Raw genomic sequence first — 16151 nt, 5'->3', positions numbered from 1 at the left:
GCATGGACGGGTTGGACTGAAGGGTCTGTTTCCATGCTGTACGTCTCTATGACTCCATGACTCAAAAAGCAGGCAGCCAGAAGTAATGACAACTAGATGGCATGGCCTGGTCAACCTCTGAACTTTCAACTCTGGCCTTCAATGCAGCCCACTCTAATAGAATAATGCAATGTCGTAAATTCCTATGTTATAACAACACCAAAGTATTCTGTTTTAATTCCAGGATGTGCATTTTTTTTTAAACAAAGAAGTGTTACAGGTCAAGAAAAACTGCAGTTGCAAATTGAGTGATGAGGCAAACTCCAGTCTGAAATGTGTGGAATGTTGTACCTATAAAGAGCCAGGGAAAGTTCAAACAAGGAGAGACTTAAAGGAGATGATTATCCCCCTCAGCAGAAACCACTTCTTGCAGACATGTCTGTTTTACCCTCCAGGGATATACAGAAAGAAAGGAGTTACAAACTGGCTGAAACATTGATCTATGTGTTTTATTGCCACGCTAGTGTGTGGACAAGACTGTTGTGAGTACCACAGCTTTGAGAAACTATTTTAAACACCCCTGCACTGCAGACAAAACAAAAGAGAAAGGCTCTCTCCCACTTAGTGCCACAAGCCAGTTCAAAATAAAAATTCATTCAACTTACAGAACCAAGACTATCAAGTGGGACTCCCCTTCCCACTCCGCTAAGGACATGCAGGTCCTGGGCCTCCTCCACCGCCAAACTCTAACCACCCGACGCTTGGATGAAGAACACTTCATCTTCCGCCTTGGGACCCTCCAACCACACGGGATCAGTGTCGCTGTCACCAGTTTCCTCATTTCCCCTCCCCCCCCACCTTATCCCAGATCCAACCTTCTAACTCGACACCACCCTCTTGAACTGTCCTACCTGTCCATCGTCATTCCTACCTATCGACTCCACCCTCCTCTCCAACCTACCACCATCACCCTTACCCCTGATGAAGGGCTTATGCCCGAAACGTCCACTCTCCTTCTCCTCAGATGCTGCCTGACCTGCTGTGCTTTTCCAGTACTACACTTTTCGACTCTGATCTTCAGCATCTGCAGTCCTCACTTTCTCCTCCTTGCCGATGTTAACACTCTGAGTTATCCGATAATGACCATGTCACCTTTGTATCTGCTATTCACAAATAATTCAGAGACTGATCATTTTTCTTTTGACCTGTGTGGACTCCACTCTGGTTTCTCTGTGTGTTGTGTTAATATTTCATTTTGTGCGATTTTTTTATCAACTTGTTGACAGGATGTGGGCATTACTGGTTAAGCCAGCGTTTACGGCCAACCTCCAATTGCTAGAGGGTTGTTAAGAGTCAACCACTTTATTGTGGTTCTGGTGTCACATGTAGGTCAGGCATTAGTGAGTCAGATTTCTTTTCTAACAACAACTGATATTAGTTTCATGATCATCATTAGATTAGTCTTTGTTTGTAATTACAAATTTTTTTGAATTGAAATGTCACCATCTGTTATGGTGGGATTGAAACCCATGTCCCCAAAGCATTAGCCTGGGTTCTGAATCCGTAGTGCAGTGACTTTACCACTACGCCACCACCTCCCCTGATTACTCTTAACAACAGTTGAGTAAACTCTTTCTGTTAATTCAAGAAAGCCCAGTCAACTTAAAATACAAAGGGAAGAGATTCTTTCTTAATTAACATTCTGAAGGGGGTGTACGGGAATAATGAAGGAAAGCTAGGTCATCCCACCTCACATGGAGTTAAATGGAACTTGCCACCCAAGTTGATAGGGTTGTTAAGAAGGCATATGGCGTGTTGACTTTCATTAGCAGGGGGATTGAGTTTAAGAGCTGCAAGGTTATACTGCAGCTCTACAAAGCCCTGGCAAGACCACACTTGAAATATTGTGTTCAGTTCAGGTTGACTCATTGTAGGAAGGATGTGGAAACATTAGAGAGAGTGCAGAGGAGATTTACCAGGATGTTGCCTGCACTGGAGGACATGTCATATGAAGAAAAGTTGAGAGAGCTAGGGATTCTCTCATTGAAGCAAAGAAGGAAGAGAGGTGACTTGATGAAAGTGTACAGATGATGAGAGGCATAGATAAAGTGAATAGTCAGACTTTTTCCCCGGGACAGAAATGGCTGTCACGAGGAGGGCATAATGTTAAGGTGATTGGAGGAAGGTTCAGGGGAGATAGAGAGTCATAGCGTCATAGAGATGTACAGCATGGAAACAGACCCTTCAGTCCAACCCGTCCATGCTGACCAGACATCCTAACCCAATCTAGTCCCACCTGCCAGCACCAGGCCCAGATCCCTCCAAACCCTTCCTATTCATATACCCATCCAAATGCCTCTTAAATGTTGTGATTGTACCAGCCTCCACCACTTCCTCTGGCAGCTCATTCCATAAACATACACCCTCTGTGAGAAAAAGTTGCCCCTTAGGTCTCTTTTATATCTTTCCCCTCTCACCCTAAACCTATGGCCTCTAGTTCTGGACTCCCCGACCCCAGGGAAAAGACTTTGTCTGTTTACCCTATCCATGCCCCTCATAATTTTGTAAACCTCTGTAAGGTCACCCTTCAGCCACCGACGCGGCACGGTGGCACAGTGGTTAGCACTGCTGCCTCACAGCGCCAGAGACCCAGGTTCAATTCCCGACTCAGGCGACTAACTGTGTGGAGTTTGCACATTTTCCCCGTGTCTGCGTGGGTTTCCTCCGGGTGCTCCGGTTTCCTCCCACAGTCACAAAGATGTGCGGGTTAGGTGAATTGGCCATGCTAAATTGCCCGTAGTGTTAGGTGGTTGCACTTCGGCGGGTCGGTGTGGACTTGTTGGGCCGAAGGGCCTGTTTCCACACTGTAAGTAATCTAATCTAATCTAAAAGCTTGTTCAGCCTCTCCCCATAGCTCAAATCCTCCAACCCTGGCAACATCCTTGTAAATCTTTTCTGAACCCTTTCAAATTTCACAACATATTCCGAAGGAAGGAGACCAGAATTGTATGCAATATTCCAACAGTGGCCTGGAATATTCCCCCCACGTCCTGTACAGCCGCAACATGACCTCCCAACTCCTGATGTCAGAGGTCGGTTCTTTACTCAAAAGCGTGGCGGGCAGTGGTAGTAGAGTCAGATACATTCGAGACATTTAAGCGACTCTTGGATAAAGACGTGGATGATAGTAAAACGTAGGGTATGTAGGTTAGTTTGATCTTAGAGTAGGATAAAAGGTCGGCACAAGGGCCTCTATTGTGCTGTACTGTTCTATGTTCTACGTTAATGATCTGGGGATCTTATCTGGACCCATAACAAATTTGGGAACTTAGTCTACAGTCTTGCTATAAAACCTGTATAAAATAATTTTGTACAGTCTCAACCCAAATTCAAAATCCACTCTCTGCACCACTGATATACAGCGTATACCAGATGATCTGGATCACCCAGGTGCCATCAATAACACTTCCCAAGCCCACGAAATGTACCACCTAGATAGATAAGATCAGCAAACACCATCAGTTGCCAGTTTCCCTCCAAGCCACGTGTCATAGAATCTGTAAAAGCAGGCCATTCAGCCCATACCACCTCCCTGAAAAGCACCGCACCCCGACCCATCTCCCTATCCCTGTAACCCTGCATTTCCCATGGCTAATCTGCCTAGCCTACACATGCCTGGACATCATGGGCAATTTAGCATGGCCAATCTACCTGACCTGCACATCTTTGGACTATGGGGGTGGGGGGTGTGGGGGAGACACCAGAGTCCCCGGACAAAACCCACACAGATACAGGGACAAATGTGCAAACTCCACACAGACACTCGCCTGGGGCTGGAATTGAACCTGGGTCCCTGATACTGAGAAGCAGCAGTGCTAGTCATGGTGCCACCCTTCAACCTGACTTGAAAATATATTGGCTGCCTGTCTCTGTGTTAGAATTCTGAAGCTGCTCCACTAAGAACACTGTCAGCATCCCTGCACTGCAAGGAATGCTGGAGTTCAGAATACAGGGATAGAACAATTTTTAAGCGCACATTAAAGGAGTGAGTATCCTGTACTCCAGCAGTGAAACAGCAAAGGTACTCTGAGCAGTCAGTGTCATAGCCATCTCACTCACAGTAGGTGATGCTCTCGAGGCAGAAAAAACTACATGAGGCAGAGTAGAGAGAGATTTACTCAGATTCTAACCAGCTCAACATCCGCCCTGGGTTTGTTTGATGAGAAAACAGTTATCCCTCATCAGATTTTAAATATGTCAAACCAAGGGTACACAAGGTGATTATAAACCAACAGAAACAGTTCTTGCTCAGAAATAAGTAATTGGAATCACTGACCAGGGACACATCACAGGTAGAATCTCAGAAGGTGCAGAATGAGTCCCAAAGCTCAGTGTAACTTCCACTGTGTATCATTCTATGTTACAGTTAGCAAGCTGTGCCTGGGAAAAGGCAAACTAGATGCAAAGGGCCAGTTTTCTTCAAAAAGAGGGAAATTTTGTAACCGACAGTGTTATAAATCATATAGGAAATAGTGCAGTTCATTCAACAAATATCCAGTGTCAAGTGCAGTAAAGTGGCAGATATAAGGAGGAAGAAAATATACAAAAGGATTCTACGGCATTCTTTCATATAAAAGGGCCTTCAAGCAGACAAAGTAGGGACTGACATTTCAACACCTTCAACAAAAAGGCAAGGTGTGCGATTACAAAAATTGACCTTTTTCTGATGAGGATTATTTCAAGATGTTTAACTGGAAACGAGCGAGGAAACATAAACTAAAACGAGATGAGTAAAACACGAACGGCAGGAAAATGTTTTAGGTTGCCGTGAAACCACCAATGTGTTAAGGCAACAAGAACTGAGCTTGCATCATGTTAGTTACAAAGGTGTGGTCATCAAAACAGCAGAAATCTTCAGGTTACAGATAACACAGTACAAACTGCATGCAGAGGGATCACAGAGTTAAATGAAGACCTTTATGCAAACAAGAAAGATATTTCAATGTTCTTTACTGTCTTTTTTGGTCCAGTTGAGCCAGCTGCAATGGCAAAAAGGTCAGTTACCAAGGGTCAGTACTCAGCACAGACTGTTCTGTCATACACTCTCCTGGTTACGAGCATCAGGTCCTGCCCAGTCCTGGATACAGGGAGAAGTACTTTCTTAACCCTAGTCAGCTGAGCATGTGGCTATTCCAAAAAAATCTATCTTTAACACAATGCAGCCCCACTGACCCAATCACTTTGGTGCCAGATCTTTACAGAATCACACTGCAAGGGAGCAAACCATTCAGCCCTTGTGTCTCAATCAGGCCTTTGAAAGAACCCCAGGCCTCTGCCCCTTTGCTGTACTGGCCTGTTATGCATTTCCTTCTCAGATTTGTGCCCAATTCCTTTTCAGAGTTTCACTTTTGAATCTGCTTTCACAACCCTTTTTCCATTCTGAAGCATAACAACTCGCTGCTTCTAAGCAACGCCCTCATCCTCCCCACTGGTTTTACCTGTGAAATCTGTGTCTAATCTTCCCATTAATTCTGCCTGACTGTGCATGGTCCATTTGTCACAGTCACCTTTGGATTGCCCCATGTAATCTTAAAGGGACCACTGCACATGAATGCTTTGTTAATTGTGTGGATGTGGGTGTGCACGTGCACAGCTTAGAGAGACGGCTGTCTGTATCCCTCCTGATACTATTTCTCCAGCCAGTGAAACCAATGTGCACCATTTACTCCACCAAAACCCCTTGAAATTTCGAACACCTTAATTAAACTCCGCTGAATCTGCTCGGCTGCAAGGAAAATAATCCCAGCTAATCTCATTGATTGAGGAGCTCAACCCTCAGTGAGGTTGGGAGAGAAACAAAGACGCTCCAAGTCAGACACTTACGGTAAATTTGCCTTCAGAGAAAGGTCAGAATGGATGAGCATCACAAGACCCACTAACAGGAGCACGAGAAACAGGAAAAGGTGCAAGAGCTTGGAACAATCTAGTGAAAAAAAGACACAGGAGAAATTAATTTCTACCATTCTGTCCATATAATTGTAATTGTGTAAACAATGTAGTGAAACAACACACTCTGCAATGTGCTGCAATCAAAGCAGAGACTAGTTAACACAAGATTAAACAAAACATAGGCACAAATTACTGGAGATGTTTGAATTTGTACTGAAAACAACAAATGCTGGAGATCACAGCAGGTCAGGCAGCAGCCATGGAGAGAGAGCAAGTAAATGTTTCGAGTCTAGATGATTCTTTATCAGAGCTGACGTGAAGTGTGGAGGGACAGCATTTATGTTAGAGTTTGGGATGGGGGGCAGGCAATGTAGGGAGGGTTGTGGTGGTGGTGTAGTGGGTCCAGGGTGCTGATGTAGGGAAGATGTTAATAGTTTACGTTATGTGATTGGAATGTGAGAATGGTGGAACAATGGTGTGTCTCCTGCCAGACTTGAGAGGACAGTAAGTGGGATGGGGGAGGGGAGATCATGATAACAAGCTAAAGAGTGCTGAACTCAGAATTAAGATCAAAAGGCCATAAAGTGCCTAGTCTGAAGATGAGATATTGTCCCTCTGATTTGCACTATGATTCACTGGAACACTGCAGCATGCCGTGGACAGACATGTGGACGTGCGAGCAGGACACGGTGTTAAAATGACCAGCTACAGGAAGGTCAGGGTCCTGCTGCTGGTCACCATGGATGTCCAATCTCTCCACGGACCCGCTGTGATCTCCAGCATTTGTTGGTTTCAATTAACACGAGACCAGGAATTAAAGATCAAATTCTTTTGTTCTTTTTAGACACTTTTTCATTAAAATTGCTGGGACTGGACTTTGCTGGTCAAGTCCCTTGTTTTCTCTGGTAGCAACCAGGTTATGGAGGGAGGAGGGCTGCAGCTCGATTACTTCCCCACCACCCTTGCACCTCACCCAACTGCCGCCATTGAGACCTAAACACAAACCCTTTATGTGCATGAGGAGAGACACAAACAATGTGACTGTGGAGTGTCCCCTCTACAGAACAATGAGTGAAAAGGACCACCTTAAACTCAACAAATGAAGAGACTGGTGCCTGGCCCCAGGGATTTCCGCTCGCTACACAGTTAAATAAATTGTTGGGTGCTGTAGAGCAGGGAATTATTTCTCAAAGAGAATACCCCAATTCCTTTCACTCTGGGTCAGCTGTGGTTCTTGTGAAATCTGAAATGTTGTTTCAGTTCCTGTCTTCAGAGAGGAGTAACCTCATCAATAGCTCTCAAGCTGTTCCCAATTTCGTAGTGCATTTAAGGTTGTGGGCCTTTGGAAGTTTGCATAATGAGAAGTGTTATACAAGATGCTTCTTGAGGTTATTTGAAAAAGAAACATTGAAAATCCTCCATTTCACTCAGACTAACAGTAGATGCCGAAGCAGCAATTCAAAACTGGACAGTGCTACAGGATGTGACTAAAAACGTGTTCCTCTTACACTTGCATATTCTAAACATTGGTTATGTTTTCCGTGAAAGAAGGGCTTTTCAGTTTTAACTCCTTAGAGGCAAAGTTTATATCACGCTGGCTCCAAGAAAAATAATATCGCATCTAAATTAACGAGCAGTTTTATCCCTTTAAAAGCCTCAACCAAGCCATTCCCTCAACACAAGAGAACACACTGGTGTCCCCATAACACCAGGAAGCTCCTGCTGCATGTAACAAGTCAGCTTCACCTGCGAGGTTTGAACTGAATTCAGGGTTTTTCTTTTATGTTTTTAATGCCAAATCCAGTTCCATGGGAAGAAGGAGGCTGTCAGACTTTGTTGACTTGGAACTTGCTTACCTTTCAATGGAGGGATTTATCAACCATTGATCTATGCACTTTGCAGGAATTTGGAAAGAAAATAGCACCTAAAGGTTAGGTAAATTGAGAATCAGCTGTTAGTTACTGTAACCTTGAAAAAGAAACCATCACTAGGCCTGGTCTGAGTTCACTTAAATGCCAAAGTTTGTTAGCATTATCATCACAAACGTCCGCTACTAATCAACATTGACCATTGACCAGAAACTAGACCAAAAGGAATTGGACTTGCCACATAAATACAGTGGGACAAGATCAAATCAGAGGCTCTGAATACTGCAGTGGTTAACTCACCTCCTGACTCCCCAAAGCCTGTCCAAGGCACAAGTCAGGAGGTGATGGAATACTCCCCACTTGCCTGGATGGGTGCAGTCCCACCATTACTCAAGAAGCTTGACACCATCCAGGACAAAGTAGCCAACCTCATCCACTCCCTTCAACCCCACTCCACCACTGACACTGAGAAGCAGCACTGTACACCATTGACAAGATGCACTGCAACAACCAACCTCGGCTCCTTACACACCTTCTAAACCCACGAACACTTCCATCTAAAAGGACAAGGGTAGCCAATACGTGGGAACACCACCCCCTGAAAGTTCCCCTCCGAGCCATTCACCAGCCTAACTTGGAAATATTCCTTTCAGTGTTGCCAGGTCACAATCCTGGAACTCTCTCTCTCACAGCATTGTGGATGTGCCTACCTACAAAGACCGAAGCAGAACAACAGGACTGCTGACAGGAATGAAGAATGGGCACTGAATGCTGACTCAGCCAGCGATGAGCACATCACATGAATAAATATTGCAGAAAGACATTTCAGATAGCAGGATTTCCCCCTTCACCACCCAAAGAGTAAAACAGAATGTATTACTGTCAGCACCGGCTGCCTGCAAGTTAGTGGCTTTTAACTGAATTGCGACGGGGATGCAGCTCTCCCTCAGGACGACGCCCTGTCAAAGAGAGTGGGTATTCCAATACGACTGGCCAGCACCAGCAGTAGCAGGACTGAGTCTATAAGCAGGACACAGATTCATCATCCCAGAGTTCAGGACCAGGTTATTGCAGGGCGGGGTTTGGTCCGTGTCATGGAGGAAGGCGAGGCCTGGCAGCTCTAGAAGACCTCTGGGACACCCGGACCAACCAACCCAACCACCCTGTGGCTCAACACTTCAACTCCCCCTCCCACTCCACCAAGGATATGCAGGTCTTTGGACTCCTCCATCGCCAGACCACAACAACACGACGGTTGGAGGAAGAGCGCCTCATCTTCCGCCTAGGAACCCTCCAGCCACAAGGGATGAACTCGGATTTCTCCAGTTTCCTCATTTCCCCTCCCCCCACCTTGTCTCAGTCAAATCCATCGAACTCAGCACCGCCTTCCTAACCTGCAATCTTCTTCCTGACCTCTCCGCCCCCACCCCAGTCTGACCTATCACCCTCACCTTGACCTCTTTCCACCTATCGCATTTCCAACGCCCCTCCCCCAAGTCCCTCCTCCCTACCTTTTATCTTAGCCTGCTGGACACATTTTCCTCATTCCTGAAGAAGGGCTTATGCCCGAAACGTCGATTCTCCTGTTCCCTGGATGCTGCCTGACCTGCTGCGCTGTTCCAGCAACACATTTTCAGCTCTAGAAGAGGCTGGTTGGGCCCTTTATAGAGATACTGGTGGTAGGGAAAAGCTATAGGTTGGAGGTAATCACTTAGGGGGAAAGAGGTCTGCAGAGGGAAGCACCCTCTCTCATACCTCTCTGCCTGAGCCTCAAGCAAGTGACCTGCTGACATATCCTGCCCGTGAGGCTAGGGTGGAAAATTCAGAAAATAGGAACAGGCACAGGCCATTTGATCCTTCGAGCTGGCTCGGCCATTCAATATGATCAGGGCAGATCCTCAAAGAGGTGATTAATTACTGCCTAAAAGGATTCAACCTGGACAAGAGCAGGGCAAGCATGAATCTCATCCAATCTCTGTAGAACTGTGGGCATGCCAGGGCATGAAGAGAGCAGTAAGAACGCAATACTCCCCCCAACCTGCCATCTCCACACTGACATACATACACACACACACACACACACAAAACACACACACACAAAACACACACACAGGCATACATTGCACAGACACAAACACACACCCACACAAACACAGACACGTCCACCCACACACAGGCAGAGAGACATGGTAAGACTGTAAAATGCAGCCTTCCATTTTGAATCATAGATCAGAATGGCCTGTAGAAAGGCCCTTCAGAGGGTCGGTGTGGACTTGTCGGGCCGAAGGGCCTGTTTCCACACTGTATTTAATCTAATCTAATGTAATTTCGTTACAATTCAAATTGTGAATTATTATCACAACCTGGGTACTTTGGACCCAAACTTCATTTAATTATAATTCTAAGGAGAAAATCCAACTACTTTGGTTGTAAGATTCAAAAGGCAGATTATTATTTAAATAGAGAGAGACTCCAAAAAGGCACAGTGCAGAGGAATCTGGATGTTCTTATATAAGCAACGTAAAAAGTGAATATACAAGTGCACCAAAGGACAAATAGAATTTTGGCCTTCACCGTTTGGGAATTAGAGCTTAAACATGGGGAAGTCTTGCTACAACTGTACAGAGGGTTAGTGAGGCTGCATCTACAGTTTTCAGTCCCATATTTAAAACAATACATTGGCTTTGGAGGCAGTTCAAAAGAGATTCTCTAGACAGCATCTGGAGATGAATGTATTACTTATCAATAATTGCTTAAAAGGTTATGCCTCTCTTGATGCGCATCTAGAAGAATGTGGGGTTATCTTATTGATATATAAAAGAATTTAAGATGACTTGATAAAGTAAATGTTAAGATAACATTTCCATTAGTGGGCGAATCTCCAACTAGGGGACATAGTTACAAAATAAGGGGAAGCGTGTTTAACCTTGAGATGCAAAGGAATTTCTACCCTCAGGAGAGTAGTGAGTGCCCAGAAATCTGCACCCAGAGTCTTGTTGAGGATAGGTTACTGAAAGTAGTTAAAAAGCACTCAGATGGATCTTTGACATAGTGAGGTATTGACGTCTATGCTGAGCTGGCATGGAAGAGGAATTGAGGCCTGGGGCAGATCAGCCACAATCTTGTTGAATGGTGGGGCAGGAGTGAGGGGCTGAATGGCCTACATCTGTTCCTATTTTTTTTGAAAATCTAATGTAAACTACTTGGAATGTTGAAATTAGACCGGGGCCATCATAATGAGCAGTATTTCCCACCCTAACACAGGTTTATCCCATATTGTTTTGTGGAACCTGGGGCATGCAGATCCTGCATGGAGATGTCCCCTCCCCTAATCCTGGTTTTACGGGCCCAGGATTGTGTCATAAATCAGAGGGGAACCCTAATTTGGAGCAGGGAACCTTTCAGTAGTCAAGTACGAAATGTTATTGACAGTTTCACTTACATTAATATAATAATACCTGGTAAATCAAATATTTAGTCATTTAATGATCAATTTCAGGACTTTATTCCAGCATTATGAAAGTGGCAAAGTCTCATGATGCATTACAGTAACTATCCAATGGATAATGTGCTCCTCTGCGCTTATCTTCGAATCAAACTGTCAGAAATGTCTCTGGAGCAAGTGAGACTTGAACCCAGGCCTCCTGGCTCAGAGTTGGAGACATTACCATTGAGCCACAAGGGCCCTAAAGTGGCCTTTTACATTAAACTGTAATTGGGTATTCAGATTTGGCTGCGATGGATGCATTTAATTGATTGATACCTCAGACATCTACTTTCTGCTTTTATCTGCAAATAGATGCTTGCATCTATAAATAGATTACTGCCATCAGTGGATTTAACACATTGCACATCTTTGTAAACATAGCCATAAGAGCTCAATGTATGAATGGTGGTTTGATTCCAAGCCCATTAATGGATTTAGTTCAACAGTCATTGTTAACACAAGAAGACAACGGTTTTATTATCTTAACAGTTTTATGATTAATATTGTGGGCTGCCTCTTACATATTCTTGTTGTGTTAAGTATTTTTTGGAGGGATCTCTATTACTAGACCTAACAAGTTTTACAGGTGCATCTTATCAGACTCACCACTTTAACTATTTAACCTGCCCTCATGGCAACCATCATGTCAAATTCTGGCTGCTCACAGAACAATTCACCACTCAGTGGATATCCCGGAATTCATGGGAGTTGGGGGCCCTGATACCTGCCTCAGACACAGCAGAAAGAGGGAAATTGGCACCCTGTGTTTTTTGGGGAGAAACCTGGAGATCCTGGTGGATGGGGTGGTACAGAGATAGGACAATCCCTCAACCCCTCCAAGACCAGCAGTAGAGGTCACTACCCCGGCCCAGGGAAGTCTGGTTTGAGGCTTGCCAACCAGAATAGAGCAGACTCGTGTATCTGGAGAAATGTCCTTGCCAATGACTTTCTCCACTATACCAGTATCTCCTCTCTGATACCTCACACACACACTCCCTCCCTGCTCCTGGATCCACCTTCCTTTCAGGTTCATTTCTATCACTCTGACTGATGCCTACCACCGCCCCTCCCAACCCTTCACTCATCATCACCCACCCCAACCCCCAATATCCACTAACGCTGCATGCCCTCAGTGCCACCGACTCATCTGGGACACCTCCTCAACTACACCAGCACCAACAGCTGCTCCTCCAACTTTCATCTCTCTTTATGCCTGACTCTCACATTTCAGATAGGAAACAGCCTCTAGGAGGGCAAATGGACTCAAATGATCTGCAGATTAGGTGAATTGGCTATGTTAAATTGTCCAAACTCCAGGGATGTGTAGATTAGGTGCATTAGTCAGGGGTAAATGTAGAGTAATAGGGGGAGGGGAATGGGTCTGGGAGGGTTACTTTTTGAGGGGTCGGTGTGATTTGTTGGGCCGAATGGCCAGTTTCGACACTATGGGGATTCTACTACTCTACGGATGCTATGAAAATGGACAGTGGGCTGCCTGATATTCAGGTTCTCATCCCTAATGTTTACAGCAGCCTGACTCTGACCATCCCGATTGGCTGATGGACTGTTTCCAGGTAACCCTGGACGAGTATCAATGGCTGCCCTAAGTAACAGTGCTGGCACCTCCTGGCCAGAGGTTATCGCCCCTGACCTGAATTAGGCCCACCAACAGTCATAACAGTTTCCATCCTGTGTGTCTGTTACAAACAGTCAGGCAAGACTGAAGCCTCACATCTTTGGCTGAGATGGCGAGGACAGATAGGGAAAGCAAGGCAGGACTGGGCAGCAATGCTGTGTGCATCAGCTGGGATCACAGTGAGTGTGCCCTAAGTAGCAAAAAGCCCAGAGATGCAGCATTACGATGATGGGTTGCCGGTACTATCTAAGGTGCTGAATTGAATTGCAGAAGTGTCCTGTAAGTGGATTGGAGATGTGTCAAAGGGACAGACCGACGCTGATGCATGTTTGGTGCCAATGTCTAAATGTGGGGTACGTGTGGCTGGTGCCAGAGGAGTGTACCCGGAGATGTTGGTGCCCAGTGGCCAACACTGAGGTCCTTCAGTGATGAGCTGAATTCGCTCGGTAAATGCTCAGATTTCCATCTCAAGTTTTCTGAATATCGAGCTTGTTTGGTGAGCTGGGAAGATGGAAAGCTATATATTATTGGGTCATCAGTAAGTGTTTAACAAATTAAAAACACTGCTGATTGGTAACCTGCCAGTGGCTAGCAAGAATCTTGCCTCGCATTTGTGATAGGTGTATAAGATGGAGCAGGAGGTTTCAAATATCAGATATTTTATCCAATTCTGCCATGCATCTCTTCAGAATCCACATTGCTCAGACCCCTATAAGATTCACATGTTTTTTGAATGAGGATTTGTTTATTCTGACAGTTAGATGATCATCTGGGTGGCATGGTGGCTCAATGGTTAGCACCACTGCTTCATAGCGTCAGGGACTCGGGTTCGATTCCAGCCTCAAGCAACTGTCTGTGTAGAGTTTGCACGTTCTCCCCGTGTCTGCGTGGGTTTCCTCCGGGTGCTCTGGTTTCCTTCTACTGTCCAAAGATGTGCAGGTTAGGCTGGATTGGCCATGCTAAAGTGCACATAGTGTCCAGGCATGTGCAGGCTAATGGAGTTGGTCATGGGAAATGCAGAGTTACAGGAATAGGGTAGGGAGGTTGGTCTGAGTGAGATGCTCGTCAAAGGGTCGGTGTGGACTCGATGGGCTGAATTGCCTGCTTGCACACTGTAGGGATTCTACAATCTCGATGTTATTTTCGAAATTACAAATTCTATGCACAGTACATACTAGGCATGGAAGGGGAAAGGGTGAAGGAGTTATGGGCAGGAGGGGTGGCTGCATGGGGACAGTGGGGGTGAAGGGACATGGGAGTGTTGTGGGAATACGGTTAAAGGGTAGGTGAGAGAGTTAAGGGACCTCCCACCCACCTACAGAGTTGGACCCCAAGTCCTAATTTATTTGATTAATTCATGGTATATGAGCATTACTGGCTAGGCCAGCATTTATTGTCCCATCTTTAAATGCCCAGAGACCATTTAAGAGTCAATCACATTGCTGTGTGCCTGGAGTTACCTGGCCAGAACAGGGAAGAACAGTAGTTACCTTCCCCAGTGGGCAGCAGATGGTGGTTTCCCCCCAATTGTCATAGTCATAATTAAACTCTTAATCATATTCATAGAGATGTAAAGCATGGAAACAGACCATTCAGTCCAACCCGGCCATACCGAACAGATATCCCGACCCAATCTAGTCCCACCTGCCAGCACCCAGCCCATATCCCTCCAAACCCTTCCTATTCATATACCTATCCAAATGCCTCTTAAATGTTGCAATTGTACCAGCTTCCACCACATCCTCTGGCAGCTCATTCCATACACGTACCACCCTCTGCGTAAAAATGTTGCCCCTAAGGTCTCTTTTATATCTTTCCCCTCTCACCCTAAACCTATGCCCTCTAGTTCTGGACTCCCCCACCACAGGGAAAATACTTTGTCTATTTATCCTATCCATGCCCCTCATAATTTTGTAAACCTCTATCAGGTCACCCCTCAGCCTCCAAAACTCCAGGGAAAACAGCCCCAGCTTGTTCAGCCTCTCCCTATAGGTCAAAATCCTCCAACCCTGGCAACATTCTTGTAAATCTTTTCTGAACCCTTTCAAGTTTCATAACATCTTTCCGATAGGAAGGAGAGCAGAATTGCACACAATATTCCAACAGTGGCCTAACCAATGTCCTGTACAGCCGCAACATGACCTCCCAACTCCTGTACTCAATACTCTGACCAATAAAGGAAAGCATACCGAATGCCTTCTTCAGTATCCTATCTACCTGTGACCTCACTTTCAAGGAACTAATAAATTATACTCCAAGGTCTCTTTGTTCAGCAATACTCCCTAGGACCTTACCATTAAGTGTATAAGTCCTGCTAAGTTTTGCTTTCCCAAAATGCAGCACCTCACATTTATCTGAATTGAACTCCATCTGCCACTTCTCAGCCCATTGGCCCATCTGGTCCAGATCCTGTTGTAATCTGAGGTAACCCTCCAATTTTGGTGTCATCTGCAAACTTACTAACTGTACCTCTTATGCTCGCATCCAAATCATTCATGTAAATGACAAAAAGTAGAGGACCCAGCACCGATCCTTGTGGCACTCCACTGGTCACAAGCCTCCAAGTCTGAAAAACAACCCTCCACCACCACCCTCTGTCTTCTACCTTTGAGCCAGTTCTAAATCTAACATTTAAAACAAAAACTGAGAAATTTTATATACTCATGTTCCAACAGGATTCTTTAATTTTATAACTTGACTAAACTGGTTTGGTATTTTTAGTGTATGTGGAAGGCACACAAAATAATTTTATGAGACAGCATTATGCTGGAAATACAAAGAAAAGTAAGTGTGGGTTTTCGTACACGACAAAAAATAATTCTATTCATCGGGATCCTCATAAGAGTTAGTGAGGATTACAAGCAACATGCTTCATATTTTCTAGAATTTGTGTGCCTGCATTAATACTGATTTATAAATGTTCACATCCATCAAAATTCAAAACAGATTTTAAGATGCATTTGCCTATAACTAGGTGGGGCATTCTATGCGACTATTACAAGGTAAAACTATTACACAGGGCAGCATGGTGGCTCAGTGGTTAGCATTGCTGCCTCACAGTGCCAGGGACCCAGGTTCAATTCCTGCTTTGGGCAACTATCTGTGTGGAGTTTGCACATTCTCTCCGTGCCTGTGTGGGTTTCTTTAGGGTGATCCAGTTTCCTCCCACAGTCCAAAGATGTGCAGTTCAGGTGAATTGGCCATGTAAATTGCCCATAATGTTAGGTGCATT

General features: G+C 45.1%; 1 protein-coding gene across 3 annotated transcripts in view; it reads right to left on the bottom strand.

Moving 5' to 3' along the window:
• st3gal4 (ST3 beta-galactoside alpha-2,3-sialyltransferase 4) overlaps window positions 1-16151 on the bottom strand; it is a 131589-nt gene that overhangs the window by 20096 nt on the left and 95342 nt on the right. For all 3 annotated transcript variants that reach the window (XM_043676905.1, XM_043676906.1, XM_043676907.1), the window contains one exon: window positions 5863-5962. In XM_043676905.1, the coding sequence (XP_043532840.1) occupies window positions 5863-5962 (100 nt within the window). The remainder of the gene's footprint in view (window positions 1-5862; window positions 5963-16151) is intronic.

Source organism: Chiloscyllium plagiosum, chromosome 35, assembly GCF_004010195.1.
Source record: "Chiloscyllium plagiosum isolate BGI_BamShark_2017 chromosome 35, ASM401019v2, whole genome shotgun sequence".
In the NCBI taxonomy this organism is placed as follows: domain Eukaryota; kingdom Metazoa; phylum Chordata; class Chondrichthyes; order Orectolobiformes; family Hemiscylliidae; genus Chiloscyllium; species Chiloscyllium plagiosum.
This window is presented reverse-complemented; position numbering and strand designations above follow the sequence as displayed.